At 42.3% G+C, this 24,486-nt stretch overlaps 1 protein-coding gene across 1 annotated transcript; it reads left to right on the top strand.

Annotated features, from left to right (window-relative positions):
* The first annotated feature begins 34 nt into the window (after positions 1 to 34).
* Positions 35 to 23,941, top strand: ddx39b (DEAD (Asp-Glu-Ala-Asp) box polypeptide 39B). Its single transcript, XM_066675919.1, has 11 exons — positions 35 to 256; positions 1,083 to 1,318; positions 1,911 to 2,038; positions 2,636 to 2,728; positions 3,318 to 3,501; positions 6,238 to 6,356; positions 10,660 to 10,791; positions 16,183 to 16,292; positions 17,530 to 17,674; positions 17,782 to 17,929; positions 20,378 to 23,941. Exons 2-11 carry the CDS (start codon positions 1,084 to 1,086, stop codon positions 20,392 to 20,394), a joined length of 1,311 nt encoding a protein of 436 aa, XP_066532016.1. The 5' UTR covers positions 35 to 256; position 1,083; the 3' UTR covers positions 20,395 to 23,941.
* Positions 23,942 to 24,486: the final 545 nt, after the last annotated feature.

Here is a 24,486-nt window from a genome sequence, read left to right as displayed (position 1 = left end):
GGCTTGTACACAATTATTGAACATATTGTGTAATAAAAAGCTCATTACACTTATCCGTGAGCTGTAGAGATACTCTACGTGCACTGTTTGTGTGTAAAAGCCCTAGTTTGATGACGTTTATAATCCGCTATGTAGGGAGTAGGGCGGTTTTTGATATCGAACCCAAGTGTTAGCTCGTCGCACAGCAAATGGCGTAAATGAGAAGCAGGGAGCAGGTGAAATAGGATCATATCGGAGAGTTTCTGGGTAAAACGAGGTAAAGGTGTTTTTAGCAGCTGATAAAATTAAACCAGATGGATTATGTACAATGTCTGTGGCTAGCAGTCGTAAATTTAACATACCAACAATTTGTCAATAAGCTCCAAATTGTGCATCGTGTTAAAACGTACAAAAATACCCACGTATCTCTGTTAACAAACATGAAAGTAAACATGTATTAAATAATTTAAGACTTAACATTGTCTTTAACGTTGTCCAGTTGCACAATAACGATGACATGCACATATTTTATTCTGCAGCTTCATGAGGTAATTTTACGTTCCACCTTAAATCATGCTTGGGTTCAATGCTCAGGCGTCCGAGTCTAGAATGTAACTGCAGCACCATTTAAGGAGGAATGGTCCATTCCAAAAAAGAACCTGGGAAATAGCGTTCCAGCTTCAGAAAAATAAATAAATAACAAGGGTGCATTCCTTAATAAGCAGCTGCGGATCATGTATTTGAATTGATTGCTTTAATGTGAGAGTTTAATCTAATCTTGTATCCATTAGTATGGGTTTATTTGGGCAAAACAAAATGGATTAATGTGAACAGAATTATTCAGTTGTTATTATTAATAATATGTAAATGTTTAATGTACTCAGCTGCACTGTAATTTGTGACATGTTTCTCACTCACTCACTCACTCACTCAATGATGTTTAAGAACTGCTCCACGAGAGACACTGTGCATTTCTTACCTTTAAGGCCAGTTGTAAAACTGACTGCCCACAAACTGTTTATGAAATTATATGTAATATGCCTTGAATTTGTGTCATAAGACACAAAAATGGACTAATTGTGATTTTCTTTTCATTTCTCCAGGATGACGGAGAACGACGTGGAGAACGAGCTGCTAGACTATGAGGAGGATGAAGTGGATGCAGCAGGAGGAGTCGGGGATGGGGTCCTTGTGGGGGACAGTGGAGCTGTAACCATGAGGAAGGAGGGTGTCAAAGGCTCTTATGTATCCATCCACTCCTCAGGTTTCAGGGACTTCCTGTTAAAGCCTGAACTTCTGAGGGCAATTGTGGATTGTGGCTTCGAGCATCCGTCTGAGGGTGAGGAGGAGTTATTCTATGGAGTGTGTTGGACTGGAGACACAATCATTAGTGAGGTCAGGTACTTATTGTGGATGTTTAGTTCTGGATCACACTCAAGCTCCACACAAACTCACACCAAGTGAATTGTATGGAGCTTCATAACATCCACACTACGTTCCACTACTCCACAACCCAATGCTGCACTTAGGCTTATTTTGTTTTCAGGTATTTATGGCAATTATACAGTTATACAGTGTGTGCACTACAGCACATCTGTGTCCACAGTGAGTGCACATTCCAGAAGCAAAATTGTCTGCAAAGCTTTGCATTTCTATATTGATTGTGTAGTTTCAGTGGCACATGTCAAGGTCTGTTAGATTATTGATTGACAGCAAGCTCGTGTGGAAGGCAGGAAAAATGGCAGTGCATGAGGTTCTGGTGCAGATGAATCGTGCACTTCCAAAATGGCACATTTTCTTAGTTTTTCCCATTATGCAGTGGTTGGTACCGACAAAAAAAGTCCACAGAAAATAGGTCCCCATGTGAATGTTTTGGAATGATTTTGAGCATAACATTACAGCTGTATGAAAGATTCTCACTATCTCTGCAGTTCAGCATGAGTGCATCCCTCAGGCCATTCTGGGCATGGATGTGCTGTGCCAGGCCAAGTCTGGAATGGGGAAGACGGCTGTGTTTGTGTTGGCAACTCTACAGCAGCTAGAGCCAGTGACTGGACAGGTAATTATACTGCCTGCTCAAAAGAATACAGAAACAATTCATTACATTCTGATCAAAATGTTAGATTTCCAAAATGGCCGCTTAGCTAATGAAGTAAAAAACCTGCTGTGTCCATGAGGACGGACTAGAGGACAACCAACACAAACTGTGTAGTAACAAATTTTACATCTACAAGATGGACCAACAAGGTAGGAGTGCCTCATGGGGGGGGATGCAGTGTTTAAAAACTCTAGGTGCACTGCTGTGTCTGATCCACTTCCTTCATGTCAGTTCCTGACCATTGTAGAGAAGGGTGAAACAGGGATGAGAAACAAATGGACTAAATGCTGTAACTGTAGAACTACAAAGTGCTCCTCTGTGGTCAGTGGCGCTGATACAGTTGACAGTGATTATAGACATAAGGTAGACCTTCCTTATCCAGTGATTGTTTAGGTAATAAATGCTATAAAAGTAAGAAGATGGAGATGAAATGGGTTTTTCTTCCTACAACGTCAATTAGGCTAGTGGCAGTTCCATTAAAAGCTAATAGGTGAATGCAGTCTGAGCCAGATGTGTATGGATTGGAATGGGACTGACTCAGTTATTCCTCCCGTGCAGGTTTCAGTGTTGGTGATGTGTCACACTCGAGAGCTGGCGTTCCAGATCAGCAAAGAGTACGAGCGCTTTTCCAAGTACATGCCTGCTGTCAAGGTACAGAACTGTCCTGAATACACCCGGGGGCTGTTCCACAAAGCAGAATTTATGAGTTAGACAGACAGTCTGAGACCAGATTTGAGTACTGCTCTTTTGCTACTGGAGGCTTTAACTGAAAATCCTGCTTCGTGGAATACCACCCTGGTCACTGGAGGTGGAATATAACATGTAACCTCTTGTGTGTTCCAGTGGTGCCTCATTTTGGCCGAACTAAAATAATTATAGTGATATAATTATGAATAGATACAAAGATAACAATGACAGCAGTAATAAGAAAGTGTGTTATTTGTAAATTTGTTTTTTCATTGAAAAATTACTATTCCCTTCCTCTGACTTTAATTTTAATCTTTAAAGTGAAACATCTCTAGAGATTCTCTTACAGAATAATCATAAATATGAATATTCAATAGTACGCAGCCATAACGCTAAATTATTCAGATACTACTGTGAAACTGTGAGTGAGGGATGTGGGTGCGGTGTATTAACCCTGCTATATCATAACCTACACTTCCTTCTCAGTATACACTCTGTTTGGCCTGTAGTAGCTTGTTTTAGTTTGTTCTGTGTTTCTCCCGCTCTCCCTGAGGTGGCAGTGTTCTTTGGAGGTTTGTTTATAAAGAAGGATGAGGAGGTGCTGAAGAGAGAGAGCCCCCATGTGGTGGTGGGGACTCCTGGCCGAATCCTGGCTCTCTCCCGCAACAAGAGCCTCAACTTGCGCCACATCAAACACTTCATCCTGGACGAGTGCGACAAAATGCTCGAACAACTCGGTGAGGGGCATTTTATTTATGATTTAAAGCTCCAGAAAGAGTGTCCCCACAACATTACAGCACTGAGAGCCAGAGTTTGTTCAAACAGCAGTCCAGGCTGCATAAATGATGGGCATTTACTGTGTGTGTGTGTGTGTGTGTGTGTGTGTGTGTGTGTGTGTGTGTGTGTGTGTGTGTGTGTGTGTGTGTGTGTGTGTGTGTGTGTGTGTGTGTGTGTGTGTGTGTGTGTGTGTGGCGTATTAGCTGTTTCAATAGGAAATGTGTGTCTCTCTCTCTGTCTCTGTCTCACTCTCTGTCTCTGTCTGTCTCTCTCTCTCTGTGTCTCTCTCTCTCTCTCTGTGTCTCTCTCTCTCTCTCTCTGTGTCTCTCTCTCTCTCTCTGTGTCTCTCTCTCTCTCTCTGTGTCTCTCTCTCTCTCTCTGTGTCTCTCTCTCTCTGTGTCTCTCTCTCTCTCTGTCTCTCTCTCTCTCTGTGTCTCTCTCTCTCTCTGTGTCTCTCTCTCTCTCTGTGTCTCTCTCTCTCTGTGTCTCTCTCTCTCTGTCTCTCTCTCTCTCTGTGTCTCTCTCTCTCTGTGTCTCTCTCTCTCTGTGTCTCTCTCTCTCTCTGTGTCTCTCTCTCTCTCTGTGTCTCTCTCTCTCTGTGTCTCTCTCTCTCTGTGTGTCTCTCTCTCTCTGTGTCTCTCTCTCTCTCTGTCTCTCTCTCTCTCTCTGTGTGTCTCTCTCTCTCTCTGTGTGTCTCTCTCTCTCTCTGTGTGTCTCTCTCTCTCTCTGTGTGTCTCTCTCTCTCTCTGTGTGTCTCTCTCTCTCTCTGTGTGTCTCTCTCTCTCTCTGTGTGTCTCTCTCTCTCTCTGTGTGTCTCTCTCTCTCTCTGTGTGTCTCTCTCTCTCTCTCTCTGTGTCTCTCTCTCTCTCTGTGTGTCTCTCTCTCTCTCTGTGTGTCTCTCTCTCTCTCTGTGTCTCTCTCTCTCTCTCTGTCTCTCTCTCTCTCTGTCTCTCTCTCTCTCTGTGTCTCTCTCTCTCTCTGTCTCTCTCTCTCTCTCTGTGTCTCTCTCTCTCTCTGTGTCTCTCTCTGTCTCTCTGTGTCTCTCTCTGTCTCTCTCTCTCTGTCTCTCTGTCTCTCTCTCTCTGTCTCTCTCTCTCTCTCTCTCTCTCTCTCTCTCTCTGTCTCTCTCTCTCTCCCTCTCTCTCTGTCTCCCTCTCGCCCTTCAGTAAACAAACAGCTATTGCATTTGACGCAGCCTCAGATATATATCCGTGAGTTCTGTTTTTTAGACAGATGGGGCCCACAATCAAAAAAATAAACTTAAAGCTGCGCTTAGTTACCTGTGGAAAGATTGAAAGCTTCATGCACACGTTTGCAGTTCTTTTAAATCTAAACCAGTTAATACCTTGGGCTGTTGCTGTGCAGTTTATTATAACACTCCCTGTCAGGTGTGATTTCCGCCTGTCAGACCTGCTTCCACTGATTCTAACAGCAAGAACGGAGTGATTGAGTCTGACATATAAGTGTTTGTGTGTAAAGGTCTGTGTAACTCAAATGAAAAGCCTGGCACTTTTGATTTATCTTTGATTATTTGTGAAGTGTTTGTGTGTTTCAGTGGTTGAGATGTAAACAAAGTCATTCAGTTTTGGGAAGTATTTCAACAACAGATAATGGTTTAGAAATGTACACTTGGACTTGGAGCTTGTTACAGGGCTGAGTATAGAAACCAGGGCTCATAATGTCTACAGCCCGTATATAGCCATTATACTGTATTTACCCTCTACCTCCACATTAGAACCGCTATATTTTGACTGTGTTTATATATTGTGTCATGCTGATACTGCAGAAATAGTGACAAATCGGATGCATTTTAAAGTATGAAGTATAAATACCTATTTCAGTAGATCTGACATTGTTTCTACACTTACTGTCCATCTACACTTCTCTCCATTGATTTGGCAGTGACTTGCTGGCAGCATGTTAGTTTGTATTGCTCTGGTAAGAGTGGATCAGACACAGCAGTGGGGAACCTCGTTGGACCACCGATAGATAGTACATACAGTTTGTGTTGGTCATCCTCTAGTCCTTCATCAATGGACACAGGTCGGCAGGATATTTTTAGTTGATGGACTACGCTCAGTCCAATGACACTGAGATATTTAAAACTTGAGCAGCACTTCTGTGTCTGATCCACTCATACCAGTCCAACATATATACATATAAACATGATACACCGCCTGCTCTGTGGTGGTCTTTTGGGAGCCTTTAATTGATAAGGGGGCCTACATCAGGACATCAGAGTCTACTCTAAACCTATAAGGTCAGTGGAGATTGTAGGAACAAAGTGGCCATTTTAATGCAATGACAGATCTGTGTACACCTCTGCAAGGAATGGATTTATTCAAATAGGTTTTAGGCCAAAATCTCATTTTTATGCCATTTTGAAAATGTGTTTCTCACATCAAGGAACAGTTTTGTGTAATAGCTTTCTGTGAGGGAGCTTTTAGAGGCATTAAACTCTGGCATCTGGTTCCTATCAGCACCAATGTGAACACATCTGACTCATGCCTCTTCCTCTGGACCAGCATTTCATGTCCAACCACTCTGAACGACTTTGTATAAAATACCACCGTTTATTCCACATATATTTTTGATTCCTTTGAAATCCCCAGGTGGGTTCTGAGATATTCAAGTGGGATTATGAGTTATATCCTCTCACACTCTGTTTTCCTGTGTTTTTTTTTAATTCCTCTCAGACATGCGTCGTGACGTCCAGGAGATTTTCCGCATGACCCCCCACGAGAAGCAGGTCATGATGTTCAGTGCCACCCTGAGCAAAGAAATCCGACCAGTCTGCCGAAAGTTCATGCAAGATGTAAATACGCATCCTCTCCTTCTGCCACAGCAACAGCTCCTCCCACTGACCCTCCCCTTAGCAACAAACCCCACCTCAGATCTCAGAAAGGGGTGAGGTTAGGGGAGGAGTCATGTCACAGCCACTTTACGTTTTCCAGACACTAAGTTCTAGAGCTGAATGAGCTGTTCTTCAGTCAGTACTTTTAACAGGCCGCTAGCTAACAGGGGCACGCTGAAAAAACGTAAATACCTTAAATCCCTTCTTTGGCTGGCAGTGCTAAACAGTGACAGTTGGCACGTTGTAGCCTCTCTGTTTTTTGGCAGTCGTACTGTGGCTCATAGATAATAGACAATCCATCCAGTCCATCCTAAGGCAAATACAAATAGGAATCTCTTCCAGAACCACATCCTTAGAAGATCCTACATGCAACACGCTGCTTACTCACAACAAAGGACATGGGGAGCACTCAGATTTGACAAATTACCTTCAAATTAGTGAGTAGCATATTGACAGGGTCTGAAAAGCAGAAGAAGGGCTGTAATTACTGAGCTCTTCAAAAAGCACTCGTTTTGAAGAGCTCAGGTGCTTCCGTTTATGGGAGCCTTTTATTTATTCAGGCCAGAGAAATGGGTATAATTAGGGTAACAAAAGGGCTCAAACAAACCGCTACGTGACTGTCAAATACACAAGATGGAAAGCAGGGGATTGTGAGAGAGCCCTAATGAAAACCTGACGTAGGAAAACAATGGAGGAATACTTCCAGTTTCACATTGTTCTCCCTTTTTATTGTCCATTTATTAAGGCTGCTGGCAGGCTTGTCAGCTCGGAGCTTAGTGCCCACAAATCCTCCTTTCCTTTCATTAACGCAAGTCCCAGGTTGGATCACATGAGGTTAGCAGGCAATAGCCTAAGACTCCTGAGTGTGGACTGGAGCTAATTAAGTAACACGTGAATTATACCCCAAACAAACAAAGAAGGCAAAGTTAAAGTCGATAGAGAGAACAGAGCACTATGGGCTTCGCCATCCATTCCCTTCGGAACAAAGACGACAGCGCAATTAAATCGCCCTCTTTCAGCAGAGGAAAAAAAATAGGCCCTAAGTCTAAAAACTACTTTTCCTGCCCAGTGGCGGTGGCTATGAGCCAAAGCCGCCTGCCTGAAAACAGACGAGTGTTTATAATCCAGCTGTGTACAAAAAAACGTCAGCTCCAGCGGTGCCTGGTGAGCTTCAGAGAGAAGAAACAGACCAAATGGAAGAGAAAGAGGAGGAGTGCGAGGGCGTGAGGAAAGAGGGAGAATAGAGTAAGGGAGGCTTTAAGCTGCGGAAGAAGTCACGGGAAGGAAGAAATGATGAAGAAAGTTGGACGGGTTGTAGTAGAGAAAATGGCACAGAGAAGGTACTCTACTATAGGAAACCGTCTTTGCGAAGTATCAACCAAAGCCTGCATCACCTTGATGTGAAGAAAAACCATAACATAGCTCAGAGCCAGTCAGGATTTATATGAAGTGATCAGGGGCATCCCAACACCAAGATAAGACCGTAGTACACCTGCACTTTAGCACTGAGGCTAGAAACTAGGCCAGAAATGTCGAGTCAGGCTGTAGAGAGCAGTTATATCTCAGTGGCAGGTACAAAAGACAAGGACAAACTTCCAATTCCACCTCATAATCCTTCTCTCCCTCGGCTACACTGATCCCAGTCGTGTTCAACTCAGACTGGACACTGACCTGTGGTCAGTGTGCCTTGGGAAAAGGAGGATTCCAGATTGAGATGAGGCTTTAGACAGGAAAGCTGCACCTGTCGGGATATTCTGACAGCCGTGCTCTCACTGCCAGCTTTCTGCAGGTAAGTGGAACGGTGTGCATTCAGCGATGAAGCTAAAGACTGACAGTAAGAAGTGTTCGCATTTTCATTAGTGTCTCTGTCAGTCATCAACCATCTCAGTTTCCACATCTGGCCCTCTGCTAAATCACAAGATTGATTTTTTTTCAAAACTTTATTCACTCCTCGATGAATGCACACTCGTGGATACACTCTTGGGAGTGAGTGTCGGCGTGCGTGCAGTAGGCCCAGGCATTGCTTTAATCTGGCCCTGTACATGACCATTTGCTATGTAGGAGATTGGGCAGCTGATTCATTCGACCAATAATTAGGAGCAGGCTAGATGAGTAATCTTTTTTGCAAATAAATCCCCCACAAAATCAGAGACCCCCTTTTGTTTATTTCATTTCTACAAAAAACAGCTGTTTAGTTTGTGTTTGAAGCTATTCATTTTTCAGCATCAGGACTAAAGTTGAAAACTGAAAAATACACAATAACAAAATATTATAGCTTATCATTTTTATACGTGTTCTCTCTGTGACTGCGTGGGTTTCCTCCGGGTGCTCCGGTTTCCGCCCACAGTCTAAAAACACACGTTGGTAGGTGGATTGGCGACTCCAAAGTGTCCGTAGGTGTGAGTGTGTGTGTTTTGCCCTGTAAAGGACTGGTGCCCCCTCCAGGGTGTATTCCCGCCTTGCGCCAAATGATTCCAGGTAGGCTCTGGACCCACCGCAACCCTGAACTGGATAAGGGTTACAGATAATGGATGGATGGATGGATTTTTATACATTTTGTCAGCTCCACTAACCATACAGGAGCACTTTGTAGTTCTACAATTACAGACCGTAGTCCAATTGTTCCTCTGCATACTTTCTTATCCCTAATTCACACTTTTATTCAATGGTCAGGACCCCCACAGAGCAGGTGTGATGTGGTGGTGGGTCATTCTCAGCGCTGCAGTGACACGGACGTGGTGGTGGTGGTGTGTTAGTGTGTGTTGTGCTGGTGTAGAGTGGATCAGACACAGCAGTGCTGCTGGAGTTTTTAACCACTGTGTCCACTCTCTGTCCACTCTGTGAGACACTCCTCCCTCGTTGGTCCACCTTGTCGATGTAGAGTCAGAGACAGTAGCTCATCTGTCGCTGCACAGTGTTTGTAGGTCGTCCTCTAGTCCTTCATCAGTTGGACATAGGACTCTGTCGGCTGGATGTTTTTTGATGGTGGACTATTCTCAGTCCAGCAGTGACACTGAGGGCTTTAAACACTCAAGCAGCACTGCTGTGTCTGATCCATTTGTACCAGCTCAACACACACCAACTCATCGGTGTCACTGCAGCGTTGAGAATGATCCACCACCAAATCACACCTGGTCTGTGGTGGTCCTGTGAGGGTCCTGATCATTTGAAGGTCAGGGTAAAGTGGGGGTAAGAATATATGCAGTGAAACAGGTGGACTACACTCTGTAATTGTAGAACTACAAAGTGCTTGTGTATGATGAGTGTAAATACATGGTAGGTGTTCGTAATCCAGTGAGTGCAGCGGTCTCAGCGTCGGCTCTGTTTGTGTGGGTGGGACGGCTGCCATCACCTAGCTAGCCTGGGCATCTGTCAACTAATGTGGCAGATCTGGACCCAAAAGAAAAATAATAAATATGCAGGGATATTTCTAAAGTTTAGTCTTAGAAGTTTCTTGCATTTTCTAATTGTCCTTATTCAAGTAATTCCAAATAGACTACGTAATGTCAAGGGCCACTCACTGGGGCGGTCACTACATTGTTCTTCTTCATTTAAGTGGCACGCTTTGTCTATTTTCCTAGTGTTCTAGTGTCTTCTCACAGTGGAAGACTGGACACAAACAACACTTGATTTTTTTTCAAAAGTGTTGTTTATCAAATGTTTTTGTGCGAGAGCAGGTCTGGTGTGTTTGATAGTGGTCCTGTGGATATCTGATGTCCATAGAGTTATCTCCTGAAAAATGAATAACTTGCACTTGACGGCCATTTCAATGAGGGGTGTTCTCTGACTTTTGACGGAAGTTAAGTGGTATTTTGTTGTTTACTTTCTCATTAATTAGTCTACATAGTGTGTGTGTGTGTGTGTGTGTGTGTGTGGTTGGTGGCTTTGGGATGGGAGGGGAGGGTGTATCTAACCCCCATCCCTTCTCTCTCCTCCTCCCTGTATCATACCTTTTTCTATACCACCTCCTTCCTGAAACCCTCAAACATCTTTTTGTCTTTCTTTTTCTTTCTGCTTTTGTCCCATTTTGACTCCACTAACGTCCATCATGACTTTACACATTCCTGTTTTAATACTTGGTTAACATTTATTAACCTTTTAAATCACCTCCTCACCACATCCTGTCTGTGTCCTCACACCTTACTTTCTGTAACCTTCCATGCACCATTCTACCCCCGCCCTCTTTCTGTAACCCTAACACCCTTGATCCCCACCCCCACCCCCACTCTCACTCCCCTGCCTCACCGTCTGCTGGTCAACATAGCCGATGGAAATTTTTGTGGATGACGAGACCAAGCTGACTCTCCACGGTCTGCAGCAGTATTACGTCAAGCTGAAGGACAACGAGAAGAACCGGAAACTCTTTGATCTTCTGGACGCGTTGGAGTTCAACCAGGTATCTCCACATTTCATCACCTTTTCTTTAAAGGAACACTAGGTAAGATTAGGTATTTTTGCTCTTGGGCTCCCCCTACAGCTGCAGAGGGTAAATAACTTATACAGCACTGTCCTGAAATCAAGGAGGAACAGGGAGGGAATGGGGGTGATATCCTACCCTCCTCCAGAAATTACATAGTGAAGCTTCTGCAGTGCTGAGCCCAGAGTAGCAAGAACAGAGTCTCTGTTCTCCCCAATGATTTTGAAGGTTTATATATGACCTAGTGTTCCTTTAACCGAGACAACGAGCCTTGATGAGGTTAAAAATATCACACACTTAACAATCTGTTCGTACACAGACACATAACACAAAGATTACACATCAGCAATTAATTTGAACCACAGCAGTTATCTAAAGCTTCTTTTAATCTCAGAAGAATTAACCTTCACTAAAGACGCTCCAGATAAGAGTAACCTTCAGACAAGTCTCTGTAGTGCACTTATTGCTGTGCATCTTGCTGGCAACACTTCTATTCACTCACTGCTGTGAACTGGTCAGAGTGGGCAATACGATGGTACACTAAACGGTCAGTTTTCAGAGGCCTGTTCACTTAAAGTTGTCCCCCCACCCCCCTCTTTGTTGCTTAACATTCTCTACACTTCGTAGAAGATTGAATGTGAGGAATGCATTGTAATCTGCCTTAGATGAAGTGATGGTGTGTTATTGAGTTCTGGAACCCAAACAGCACTCCAGATCATCTCAGTGACGTTGGATGGATCTACATCCATCAATCCCACTACACTAAACACTGTTAGACTGCACTAGCACTTTATAACAGTGGACAGTTTAACTGCTATGATCTCATCTGTGTGTCTGTACATCTGTACTACACTTGTAGCTTTGTTTTTGTTTTTGTGTCATCACTTCCATGATTTGTTAGGAATGGTACACATCTGCAGTACTTCAGTGAATCACACAGTCTCGTACTTTCACTTTAAGAATAGCTTTTACAGTTGTATTTGTAATTTATACATACACATACATCCTTGATCTACTGTATATTCTCTGTTTATTAGAAATAGTATCTTTCATAATCATATTTTTATTTTATTCTAGTTTGTCTTATTTTGTTTATATAGAACGTGTTAATCTACATGCAGTCTGCTGGAGCACTGGCATTCCTGTGTGTGAACATCTAACACACTATAAGGGCTTGGTGACTTTAGATTAATTTTGCTGGCAAATATTTCCTGTGGAGATTATACAAACTCTGAGGCATATACACTGCATACACAATGATATGTCTCACAGTGAATATATAGAAACCCTAACAGTGCATGTATCTTAGGAAATAAGATTGTTTTATTAGGTGAACAAATAGACGCAGCAGGTAGTGTCGCAGTCACACAGCTCCAGGGGCCTGGAGGTTGTGGGTTCGATTCCCGCTCCGGGTGACTGTCTGTGAGGAGTGTGGTGTGTTCTCCCTGTGTCTGCGTGGGTTTCCTCCGGGTGACTGTCTGTGAGGAGTGTGGTCTGTTCTCCCTGTGTCTGCGTGGGTTTCCTCCGGGTGACTGTCTGTGAGGAGTGTGGTGTGTTCTCCCTGTTTCTGCGTGGGTTTCCTCCGGGTGCTCCGGTTTCCTCCCACAGTCCAAAAACACACGTTGGTAGGTGGATTGGCGACTCAAAAGTGTCCGTAGGTGTGAGTGTGTGTGTGAGTGGGTGTTGCCCTGTGAAGGACTGGCGCCCCCTCCAGGGTGTATTCCCGCCTTGCGCCCAATGATTCCAGGTAGGCTCTGAACCCACCGCGACCCTGAACTGGATAAGGGTTACAGATAATGAAGGAAGGAAGGAAGGTGCACAAATACATCTTACAGCATTTTTGTGTTTGAATTGTAATTCAAAATGCAAAATTCTCCTGCTGTTTTGTCCTCGCATAGCATTTAAAAAGACAATTTTCCTTTTATTAAAAAGAACAAAACAAAAAAAACCTAAAAACATAGTTATTAATTTGCTACATTAACGATGGTTTATATTGAAATCACCATCTTTAAATCATTTAAACCAAAACTCACACATACATCTGGACACAATATTATCCCCAAGAACAGGACAAATCGATACATATGCTTTTGCAGCACTTTTTTCTGATGGAACTCATAATGAATGCAGCAACGAATAACTTTTTCTTGCTTGCCATTTTCAAACTACTTAATATTTAGGATTTTATTTTGTTGAAAAACTTGAAAACAGCACCCCCTCCTGGGTGTGTTCCCTCATTGCGCCCCATGATTCCGGGTAGGCCCCGGACCCACCACGACCCTGAATTGGTTAAGTGCTTACAGACAGTGAATTAATTAATGAACTTGAAAACAGCAGAGATGATATGACAGAAGAGCAGGAGAATGTTTGAACTTTGAATTGCATTTATGCATTACACATATGCTGTGAAACATAATTGTAGTCCTAATAATGTTACCATATGCACAGTGTATATAATGCTAAGAAATGGGCTTTAGGATTTTAGCTCTGTGTTCAGAAATGCAGGGGCCAACAGAAAGAGCTGTTCTTGTGCTGACGTCTCAGTTGAAACAGTGTGTGTCCAGGATGTGACGGGTTTGTGAAGACTTTCTTTTGCCTCGTTCCTGACTCATGAAGAGTACAGCACCCAGAGGAAGAGAAGTCAAACCCAATGATTTCTCTTGCAGCTCTGATTACCCTTTCATAAACTGGTTGTGTCTGGTTTGGGGCCGGATCCAAAGCAGACAGTGATGTATGTGCAGGGGACTCAGTAACAGCCCAGTAATATTATTTTAAATTGAGTGATGTTTGTTTATATTGGTATGGTTTTTTGAAGTATTTTTCTGGGTTTGCATTGCAGCAAACTCCCACCATCCATCAACACAGCAGCCTGTGTTGGGACTGCATAGGGTCCCTAGCCCAAGGGATGTGTGTTGCAATTATCCAGAGTGGAAGTGAGGTGTTTGAAGCTGAAGTGTGTGCGTATAAGCTGAAGGGGTTCTACCCATCCCACCGGAAGATCCCCAGACAGCCCAAACACTGAGATGAAAAGAGTTCAAAGGGGATGATAAACAAAAACATAGGGCTATTGTGTAGCAATTCTCAGTTCTTCTGGCGAAGGGAATTGGGCGCCACTCAGCACACGAGTAGGTCTCCCACCTGCTCCCACTCTTGCCGCTCATTTCAGCTGCTATTCCCTTGGTCCAGTCACACCACCTCCCTTAGCGTTTTCACTCAGAGCTGCACCAAAGCAGGTGTCGCAGAAGTTTACTCCTTTATGGAAATCCATTTGCAGATTAGGAGAACCTCCACATCTGCGAGTGTGACCTCATATGGAGTGACACTTCCTGCCGGTGTGTTAATGGGGAGAGAATGGTTTGAGGAAGGCTTTGGGTTTGAATACTGAGGCCTTGCTATATATTGGATCTCAGGGAACACCTAGCCTTTCTTTAAGTGTGGCACTTATTTATTTATTTATTTAGTGTATTTTGTCTGTTCCTGCTTGTTTGCAAGCCTTCACAAAACTCCATACAGTTGTGAGGAAAGGTTTGGGCATTAAATAACAACAAAAAGGGTGTGTCCAGTATATCAAACTCAACAGATACATTTAAATACATAATTTGCCTGAAGGTTTTCAAACTCCTAGAACTGCATCATGATTCATATTAAGCAAAAATATTGTGATGATATTTTTTCGCCGTATTGCTCACCCTTAGTGTCTGGTAAGGCTGTGCCATATCGTATCATGCGCAATAATATCGCAAAACTTTTTCAAACGATTATCGTGATATTTTGACATTATATGTAACATGGCGTACAATAAATACGTGAATCGTTTAAAGGCTAAGCACCACTTAATGGACCTCCTTGAATATTTCACATTATTTTAGTTACTGACAGATATAAGTATGAATTAAAATGAAAATAGCAGCTTAATTTGCTTTAAAACTGACCATTTTATTAAATTGACGGAAAAACCCGAGCTGAATGCAACCGTGACGTCACTGGTGGACAACAGCTGAACAACGCCGCGGTAAAACACCGTTATGACTGACTGTTATGACAGTATCTAGCTAAACAACCAACATTATTCATGACAATAGCCTAGCAATAAGCTAAACTCAAATGTAGAGGTACCGTTATTCTTGTAAATGTGATCGAAGTCGAACTCGAATTCATCCGACACTATAAACCTCCGTAATGCAGCTACGTAGCCGAGTATAATCTGAGCCACCGAGTTTAGCGAGTCAAGCTAACGTTAACTAACACCAACTAAAACAGACGAAGTGAGTGTCCTTACCCTGTTTACCTCCATGTTACAGAGGCTCTTGAACACCTTTCGTTGGTGTCCTTACATGCCCATATTGTTGGAAAAGCGCCAGTGAAATGAGCTACAGATAACGGAGTGAGCGGATGGTCCTTTCCAAAGTGCCCGTTTAAAGTGGACAAATTTAGTCCATGTTCTGGATATTTTGGGATCTTTGGGCCATTTGTGCACAGATGTCCCACTGTATATTGAATGATTGCAGCCAAAAACAACACACCTTTTCGTCATTTTGCATTAAATTAAGTGCAGCTTCTAGAGTTGTTGTCCACCATCTACGTCACAGGCAAGACGCCTATTAGAGTTTCCGAACACCGCTGGGGGGTGGGGGGGACCAACGGTCTTTTAAACCTTATTCCTTCAATTAGTAAGAAATAACAGGTTTTCTGACTATCAATAAACACAAGTTAGGAACTCAAATTCCACTATATTTATTTGTTTGACACTTTCATAGAGCTGGTGCTGAGCCTTTAAGCACAGCAACATGAACGGTGGAAATTGTTTCTGCGTTCAAAGAATTTGCTCCAAAAGACTAGTGACTTCAGTCGTGTGGAGGTTGTTTGGAAAATAAAATATCAATATTCTATATATATTTTATTCAATGTCAGTTGTTTACAAAATAAACAAATGCTTACACATTTATTTGTTGTTCCTTCTGAATATAATCATTTAAATAAGAAATTAAATACATTATTAATTGAATCTAATTAACAATAATAATATATCATTTATCTTGTTGCAATAGTCTGTTCTGGAAATTAATAAAAAGTATTTTTCAGTGTTTTTTCGCCATGTATATAGTTATCACCAAAATATCTCCCTGAAATATCATGATATAATTTTAGGGCCATATCGCCTACCTCTAGTGACTGGTATCTGAATGTAATACTTTGACTGTGTTCTTGCTCTGTTCTTTTAATAGTTTGGTGTGTTGTTGCAGGGCCTTTGGTTTGCTGCTCAGTGGCGTGACCTTGACTTTGGGAGAAAACCACTACATAAATAAAAGACTGTTATTATAGTAATTATGTTAATTGGTCTGACACTGTAGCGTGGGTTTGGTGTTGTAGGTGGTGATCTTTGTGAAGTCGGTTCAGCGCTGCATTGCTCTCGCTCAGCTGCTGGTGGAACAGAACTTTCCTGCCATCGCTATCCACAGAGCCATGCCCCAAGAGGAGAGGTGGGACATACAAATGAACACATGTTTACTACAGGAACACACCGGGGTTTCTAACCTGCTCTCCATCAACACACCAAGTGTCACAGACAGTCATTTTATTTAATGGCAAATCTGTTTTTGTAAAACCTCCTCACAATAGAAGCCAAATTCCATGAATACGACAAACATACATATATTTATTTCTATGTTTATTTATATACTTGCATTTATCTAGAAACAACTTTTGAAATAAATTCAGGTAATATGATTATATCTGGGCGGCACGGTGGTGCAGCAGGTTAGTGTCGCAGTCACACAGCTCCAGGGACCTGGAGGTTGTGGGTTAATTTCCCGCTCCACGTGACTGTCTGTGAGGAGTGTGGTGTGTTCTCCCTGTGTCTGCGTGGGTTTCCTCCGGGTGCTCCGGTTTCCTCCCACAGTCCAAAAAAAAAACACATGTTGGTAGGTTGATTGGCGACTCAAAAAGTGACCATAGGTGTGAGTGTGTGAGTGTGAGTGTGTGTGTGTGTGTGTTGCCCTGTGAAGGACTGGCGCCCCCTCCAGGGTGTATTCCCGCCTTGCGCCCAGTTATTCCAGGTAGACTGTGGACCCACCGCAACCCTGAACTGGATAAGGGTTACAGATGATGGATGGATGGATGATTATATCTATATAATTTTGGTGATTTCTATTAATCCGCTACTCATCGGATGTTGTCACAGTATATGAACGAGATTGGGGACGTGGTTTTGTTTAGACAAATACATCTTTCAAAGATAGCTGTGGTCAAACTAAGCAAGAAAAAATTCCTGCTTCTTCGGTGTAGAGTTCTCACGAGTGCTCTGTGTTTGCCGTGGATGTTTGAAAAAGAGGAATATGTTTTTACTGTTATCCTAGTGTTTGAAAACTACAAACTGGGACAGGGATTAAGTCTAGTCGTGGAAATAGGAGAAACTCCATTTAAAATCCTATATTCCAGAAGAGGGTTTAATCCCTGTCTGGGAAACCACGCTATGTGAACAGATTTGAAAGGTATTCTCTCATATCTCTCTTTTTTTTCCCCACACAAGTCTCAGCTTAGACTCTCTTTGGCAGTTTCCCTTTGGCTTCTGTTGTAAGTGTAGTTTTCTGAGTGAAGGTAAACTGATTTAATTTATTGTCAGCAGTAACTCACCACGTGACACAGATGGAGCAGAGCAGGCTGAAAAAGGCCGTAATGTTCTTATAACCCCACGGTGGATTTGATTGTTCCCTCTAGACTTGCGCGGTATCAGCAGTTTAAAGACTTTCAGAGACGGATCCTCGTGGCCACTAATCTGTTCGGCCGAGGAATGGACATCGAGAGGGTCAACATTGCCTTCAACTACGACATGCCTGAGGACTCTGACACATACCTCCACAGGGTTGGTCAATGTTTTGATGTTGAATATTAATTTTAATATGAATGTTCCTGTGGTGATGTAGGTTTTAAGTGGTTAGTCATTGGTACCTCATCACCCCGCACTCTCAGGTGGCGAGGGCCGGCCGGTTCGGGACAAAAGGCCTGGCCATCACGTTTGTGTCTGATGAAAACGATGCCCGCACGCTGAACGACGTTCAGGACAGGTTTGAGGTGAACATCAGTGAACTCCCAGAGGAGATCGACATCTCTTCTTATAGTGAGTCTGGCATCTCTTGGTTATCTCTAGGTCTTTCATTCCTTACTGTTTTTATTTAGTTATGAGGTTGTTTACTTCTTTATTATTTAATTTTTTTTAACATTATAGAAAGTTAAAGGTATAATTCATCAAGAGCTCTCACAGTCGATGCCTGGTGATGCTACTGCTGGTGAGGCCTGATTGTCAGGTATCTAGGGTGACCATATTTGAGTTTTCAAAACAGAGGACACATGGGGCATGTTGGCAGCACAAATGCTTCCATAACCATGCAGCTATGCTGCTGAATAATACATAAACAGACACTCTTTAACAAGGTAAATAACAAATGCCTTTTTGGACAGATTCCCTTCTATTCAACATTTGGCCCTAAGCAAAAATAATAAATTAATATTTTTGTCATTTCTTGACAGTTTATTGTCATTAAGACCTGTTATATTCTGTTTATAACAAACTTCAAAATTGAAGTCCTGTATCAAAGCGACTTGTTTACACCAGAAAGCTCATGATCATAACAGAAACTGACGAGTCTAACTTTTAACTGTTTTTTAAACGTTACTAAAACCAAGTACTACATTTTGTCAATCAGAGGAAATACAGACTTGATAAATGATCCAGAAGATCATCGCTAGGATCCAGACATTTATGTAACAATACATATATTTCATATTTTATAAGGTCTGGCTGATAAAACGTGCTGTATGTGAGAGCTATAGTTCAGTCTCTCCCCTGTTCTGATTTTAATGATCCGGAGATTTGGCCTGTTTTCTTCTAAAGTTAATGTTAAACAGAATAAACTGCGCAGATGTAACTGGATTAACTCGTCAGAAAGTCAGTAACGGTCAGGTGTGTTCGTGTATTTGTGCCGTTATAGGGACGGAGGTGACGACTTTGTTTTTTTAAATATAGAGCAGAACCCGAAACTCTTCCAAATACGAAGAAAAGACTATGATAAAGTGCTTTAACAACTTTCAACACATTTCTGTTCGAGGCTCCAGTAAAACACAGATGTGGAGAGGAGCTCGGCAGAAATTAATGTAAACACAAGAAGGCGCGCGCGGCGAAGTGTGTCCCATTTCTGCTCTGAGCTCCGCCCCCTTGAACACTTGATCCCTGCGCGCCCCTTTTGCTCACCTACAACAACGTCATCATAAGTCACCGAAGTGCACACTTCAAGAAAGAAATTAGGACTTTTTGTAAGAATTGGGACGGGGGAAGACGGTGGACGACAAAATCCCGGACAGTTTTACAATCCCGCATTTTTTAGGTCCAAAAAAATGACATGTCCGACAAAAAGAGGACGTTTGGTCACCCTACTTGTATCTGAGTGTAATACTTTGACTGCATTCTTGCTCTGTTCTTTTAATATTTCTTGTAGAATGCCCTTCGCTTTCCCCCATTCACTGATAATGATTCTAACCAATGGCCGCTAATTGCCTTCTCCAGGGGAGTTTCACACTAGTATTAATCTCTGGGGTCAAACCTTCGCCTCAGAGCTGAATTCTTCTAAATGCTGAAATGCTTTTTTGATTTATTTGTATTAATAATTCAGTCAGATACTTGACCGTAACAGAGGTCATATTTACAGGGCTATTAACAAGGAGGAAAACACACACACACTTACAAACATTAGCAAATGGAATAGCACAAGGTCAAACTGTTAAAACCATGTTGACTCATCTGTGGAGCTGTTAGATTTTTATTATTCAGTGCAGTCAAGTGCCTCACGATACAGTCCTTTGCAAAAATACAGCCCAAAATATTTGTATTGACTTTGTAATTGAACACAGTCTCTACAGGGAATGTGCTGCTTTTTCTGCTAAACATGTAGCAGTTTCTATGTATTTGCTGAATTTGTAACACTATAAAAGGCTTACGAGCTTTCGTTTTCATCCCAGTAGGCTCAGTTTAGTGCAGTACAGTTAGGTTTCGTTTGAATTCTGCAACTCGACTTGGTCAGAGTTATGTGGACCCCCCTCTTACTAATTGAATTTGTTGTATTTTCAGACACACACACAGCTAACATCAAGTGACGCTTGGTGTAGGGGGGATAAAGACCATTTAATAACCGCATTGAAATGGGATGTTTGACAAGCACTTACTGTTCTGATGGGTCAAGTGTCCACAAGCTTATATAAAAACTATAGTGTATAATTAGTGTTAAGAGAAATCCTCTTCAGTATGTTGCTGTTGCACCTCTGGAAACCAGTGTGTTATTAAATCTTTACTGTTAATAGTCAAGAAACATATGGAACTGGCTTGAAATTCCACACACACTTCACTCATTACACATATACTTGCCCTTTACATGTTCATTCCGTTGTAAAGAATGTCTTAGGGTTATTGAAAAGCATTGTATATACAGTGTTTCACCGCTAAGACATTTTGTTCACTGTATTCAGTAAAATGATCATTTCATCTGCTCTAACCTCCTTTCTCCCTGTGTTTCAGTCGAGCAGACGCGGTAAAGAAGAGAAAAGCCGTGGAGAAGTGAAGAGAAGGGAGACGTGTTCCGTAGCTTGGTGTTTATCATGGACTGTTATAGTGAAGTTAAGAGAGAATGTAAAAGTGATACAAAGCTATAGCTCTAGTTATCCTCCAATTCCAGAGGGTGCTGACATGCTTCTGAAGTTTGATGCTCTGTTATGTGTAAAACATGCTCTGATTCTTTTTGTGCAAGACATTTTATTGTGCTTTTCAGAAATAATATTTTGGGTTTTTTTGGGCCTTGTTACTGATATTTAACACCTTTTTTTTATTATTATTTATACCTCTGCTTCTTAAGGATTAATTACTATAAGCAGATATTGACAGCCCTTGTAGGGATCATTCATTCATTATCTGTAACCCTTATCCAGTTCAGGGTTGTGGTGGGTCCAGAGCCTACCTGGAATCATTGGGCGCAAGGTGGGAACACACCCTGGAGGGGGCGCCAGTCCTTCACAGAGCAACACACACACACACACACCTACGGACACTTTTTGAGTCACCAATCCACCTACCAACGTGTGTTTTTGGACTGTGGGAGGAAACCGGAGCACCCGGAGGAAACCCACGCAGACACAGGGAGAACACACCACACTCCTCTCAGACGGTCACCCGGAGGAAACCCACGCGGATACAGGGAGAACACACCACACTCCTCTCAGACGGTCACCCGGAGGAAACCCACGCAGACACAGGGAGAACACACCACACTCCTCTCAGACGGTCACCCGGAGGAAACCCACGCGGATACAGGGAGAACACACCACACTCCTCTCAGACGGTCACCCGGAGGAAACCCACGCGGATACAGGGAGAACACACCACACTCCTCTCAGACGGTCACCCGGAGGAAACCCACGCGGATACAGGGAGAACACACCACACTCCTCTCAGACGTTCACCCGGAGGAAACCCACGCAGACACAGGGAGAACACACCACACTCCTCACAGACAGTCACCCGGAGGAACCCCACGCAGACACAGGGAGAACACCACGGTGCAGCCTTTGAGGGATCAACATATACCTAATAAAACAGCTTAGAAATGTTGTATAAAATATTTAGAAGTGTCTTCTGTTAATTAGTTCTTGCTGTTGCTTGTAAACACTTACAAGCCCTTTATTATGAAGCTAACAGCAGTGGTCAGTGTAGTCAGAACTGTCATTGTTTATGACTTCTGATAAACAAACATGCACAGCACACAGCTTCTGATTTACCACTGGAATCCAAACATATATTTCCATTTTATAACTGTCCAAAAACACACACATTTCAAATTGTAACTTAAAAGGAGATAGAGAAAAATGTGAAGGACGGCTGCAGTATTCAATTTTTGTAGCAAACAAAAAAAATCCACAAAAATGGAGATACGTGTTTTTAATTGGATAATGACGATATGTGGTGGCACTTAATGAAAAGAGAATTATTTCCAAATATCTGAATGATTTCTGTTCATCCATCTGTCTAAATATTTTTCACAAAGTATGTAGAGCATGTGAAATAATGATTTATGAGAGTTTGGTTTGGTCAATAACTGAACTCTTGATTGTCGTATGATGTAAAGAGCTTGTGAAAGTTTACAATTACATAATTATTGACTTCATTAGCCACAAAACAGTCAATAACCCATTTACGGAAGATCTTTTTAAACACGGGTTATAAACACAGTTCTATAACAGTGTTAATGTATGCTTCTGTTCACTGAGACGTGATCATCACTGGTTAATTGTTAAGAAGCAGAGCTAAATGTCTTCGATGCAGTTGGAGTGGCATTATTTCTTTTCCTTTTTTTTGTTATTGAAGTGAATATGAAGCCGTGAGTAGATGTAAACTAGCTCCAGATACTACAGTGTTCAGTAGCTCCTGCTGAGGGCATGTCCCATGAGGAGGAATGAAGGAGTGTAGTGTGTGAAGTAGGGTAAACCACAGTAATCAGTGTCCTGTGTTCGTTGGAAAGTCAAATCCAATGTTGTTTGATTATTCACAGCTTTGTTTGCTCGATAACTCTGTGCGTGTTTCTGTGCTGAATTAACAGTAGTACTGAGCTGCGCTCTGTTAAAGGTGCATTAAGTGTTTCTTTCCTTTCTTATTTTGTATTTTGAAAAAACATCTTAAGGGGGAAATCCACCACAATTCCACATTTCTGTATATTTCCGTTGTTATAGTCTCAAGTAACTGGATGTGAAAGGGTTAACTGTTGTATAACTTAAGGAATCTGACTTATTTACAATGGTGGTGATATACAACGTGGCCAAAAGTTTGTAGACACTCGCTCGTCCGAGGTATCATTCTCAATCAAGAAACACGTACATTGCATTGAGGATTTGATTGAATTCGGTCATTCCAATGGCTTCATCCTGTTCAGGGTTGCCATGGGTCCCAAGACTACCTGGAATCATTGGGTGCGAGGCAGGAAAACACTGTAACGGGGCTGTGAACATGTGAACAAGGCCTGTCTCTGTTGTAAAACAAAGTGCCGTGTCAGGGAGGGTTTCTGGAACCATGTCATGTGGTAATTTACAGTGAAAACCTTGTAGAGGAGTTAAACTCTTTATCACCACCACTGTGAACAATACTGGCTCAATAAATATCTCTAGAAATGAGTGTTCTACATCAAACCCTTCAGAATGTCTTCTCACCTGAATACGCTATTGATGCAGAAATGTGGAAAAATCAATGGCATTCCTCTTTAAATTGAGGCACTCACGGGAGCCCCTTTTTTTTTTTTTGACCTGATGTCAAACCCATAAAAGCAGACACAGTAATGTATTAAGATTTGTTTACAGCACTTTCAGATCACACTGAAAGGAAACATCAAGCACTCCCTTTATTTCCACGTAATGCACCTTTAAGCACTTTTGGTACCTGTTCTTAAGCTGTTTTCCAGTATTTAAACACCAGTGCAGATGCACACAGCTGATTTCATAAATAAACACAAAACTCAAACTGCTCTTTTATCTGGAGTCGTTTCCTCGGCCTCGGGGCTCTTTTATCTCGACTCAGACACTTCATTACCTGCCGTCAGCTCGACAAGCTATTCGCTCCTCACTGATCCGCACTGTGCCGAAAGAGGGATGCGCTGAAGTACATTCAGAGGACGTTTGTGGCGCTAATCTGCGCAGCTGGTTGATTGAAGGTTAATTACTGTGTTTGAATAATTAGATGTTTTTCCTTCAATTTACTGAGGGGTTCCCAACTGTGCAGTGTTCATTAATCTTCTGTAAGCACGGAATCACTGGAGCCAAGGCACATTCTGGACACAGCACCAGGCCTTCACACCCAGTCGCTAACACTCACCCAACTAACACATCTGCTAACCTGCTATTGTGTGTCTGGACTGCTGGAGGGACCGGAGAACCTGGAGGAAACCCACACAGACACAGGAAGGCAAACCCTTAAAGACAGTGACCCGGGGTGAGGCTGTGGTACAGTGATGGAGCCCCCTGCAGTGCCTTTGAGTGATGAGGTGGAGTGGTCCAAAACCTATTTTTTGTAAAATTTACTTTAAAAAGTTAGAAATAAATAATAAATCCCCTCCTTCACCACAGTAATCAGTGTCTGTACGTTTATCTTCAACGAACCATTTCACACCAAAACACACAATGACTTTGTTTACGTCTCAACTGAATAATGCTGAGGTTTTACAGCTTCTTAAAGGCAGCATCTATTGTTGCATGGACACTGTTCTGTGGTTTGTTTACGTTCAGTTCTCCTTGTCTTTTAAGGTGGAACGGTATGATTTAGGGGAAAAAAATAACGTAAGTTTGTAAGTATTTGTTCACCATTTGAATTACCACAGAAACCCATTTGTAACTCAAGTTGTTTAGTTTTGTAGCACTTTTGGTCTGTGTCTACTTTCATGCAGTTAGCAGCAATAGCAGGAGCAGGAATAGCACAATATGCTTATTTTGGTTCATGCTTTTCAACATTTGGAGTTCTCTCTGTTGTCTTAAAACACTCGTCATTTTTCTTTAAAATTGTCAACGTCGCCTTTAAAAACCTTCCCCTTCAGGAAGAGTGGCACTTCAGAGAAAGGTTTATGTGGTGTGGGCTGATTTTTGCGATGCTAAAGG

Source organism: Hoplias malabaricus, chromosome 6, assembly GCF_029633855.1.
Source record: "Hoplias malabaricus isolate fHopMal1 chromosome 6, fHopMal1.hap1, whole genome shotgun sequence".
NCBI lineage: Eukaryota > Metazoa > Chordata > Actinopteri > Characiformes > Erythrinidae > Hoplias > Hoplias malabaricus.
This window is presented reverse-complemented; position numbering and strand designations above follow the sequence as displayed.